Source organism: Octopus bimaculoides, chromosome 4 (genome assembly GCF_001194135.2).
Source record: "Octopus bimaculoides isolate UCB-OBI-ISO-001 chromosome 4, ASM119413v2, whole genome shotgun sequence".
In the NCBI taxonomy this organism is placed as follows: Eukaryota; Metazoa; Mollusca; class Cephalopoda; order Octopoda; family Octopodidae; genus Octopus; species Octopus bimaculoides.
This window is the reverse complement of record NC_068984.1, coordinates 38811669-38812118: the sequence shown is the minus strand read 5'-3', so window position 1 is coordinate 38812118 and position 450 is coordinate 38811669. Positions and strand designations below refer to the sequence as shown.

Genomic DNA, 450 nt, shown 5'->3' with positions numbered 1-450 from the left:
GCACAACAAACATCTTGATGGTTCAACAGGGAGAGACTGGAGCAGAAGGCAACGAGAATAGAAGTATCATTGGAGGTTTCTCCTTAGCCTCGACGCTTGGTACAACTATTACTACTACTACTACTCTTACTACTACTACTACTACTACTACTACTACAGGTACTGTTGCCAGTTCTGCTGCTGCTGATGTCAGTGGTGGTGGTGGTGGTGGTGGTGGTGCTGCTGCTCTGTCTATTCATCCCCAGTTTTCTTCAATACAGCAACACAACAGCTCAGTGGTCCTTACCGACTCTTCGAGACCACAGCTTTCAGGCCCAGCACGGGTCAGCAATAGCAGCCGGAAGATCTGTGGCCCTGTTGAAGGAGTGCATCCTGTGGTTGATACGCAAATGGGAAGAAGATGCATTGGTAACAACAACAACAACAACAATGATAAGGTCAGCAACAGTG

The 450-nt window shown here is 47.8% G+C and overlaps 1 protein-coding gene across 1 annotated transcript in view; it reads left to right on the top strand.

The window, feature by feature from the left end:
• Nucleotides 1-334, top strand: part of LOC106881144 (bromodomain-containing protein DDB_G0270170) — a 55490-nt gene extending 55156 nt beyond the window's left edge. The window contains exon 23 of the mRNA XM_052967627.1: nucleotides 261-334. Within this exon, the coding sequence (XP_052823587.1) occupies nucleotides 261-334 (74 nt within the window). The remainder of the gene's footprint in view (nucleotides 1-260) is intronic.
• Nucleotides 335-450: the final 116 nt, after the last annotated feature.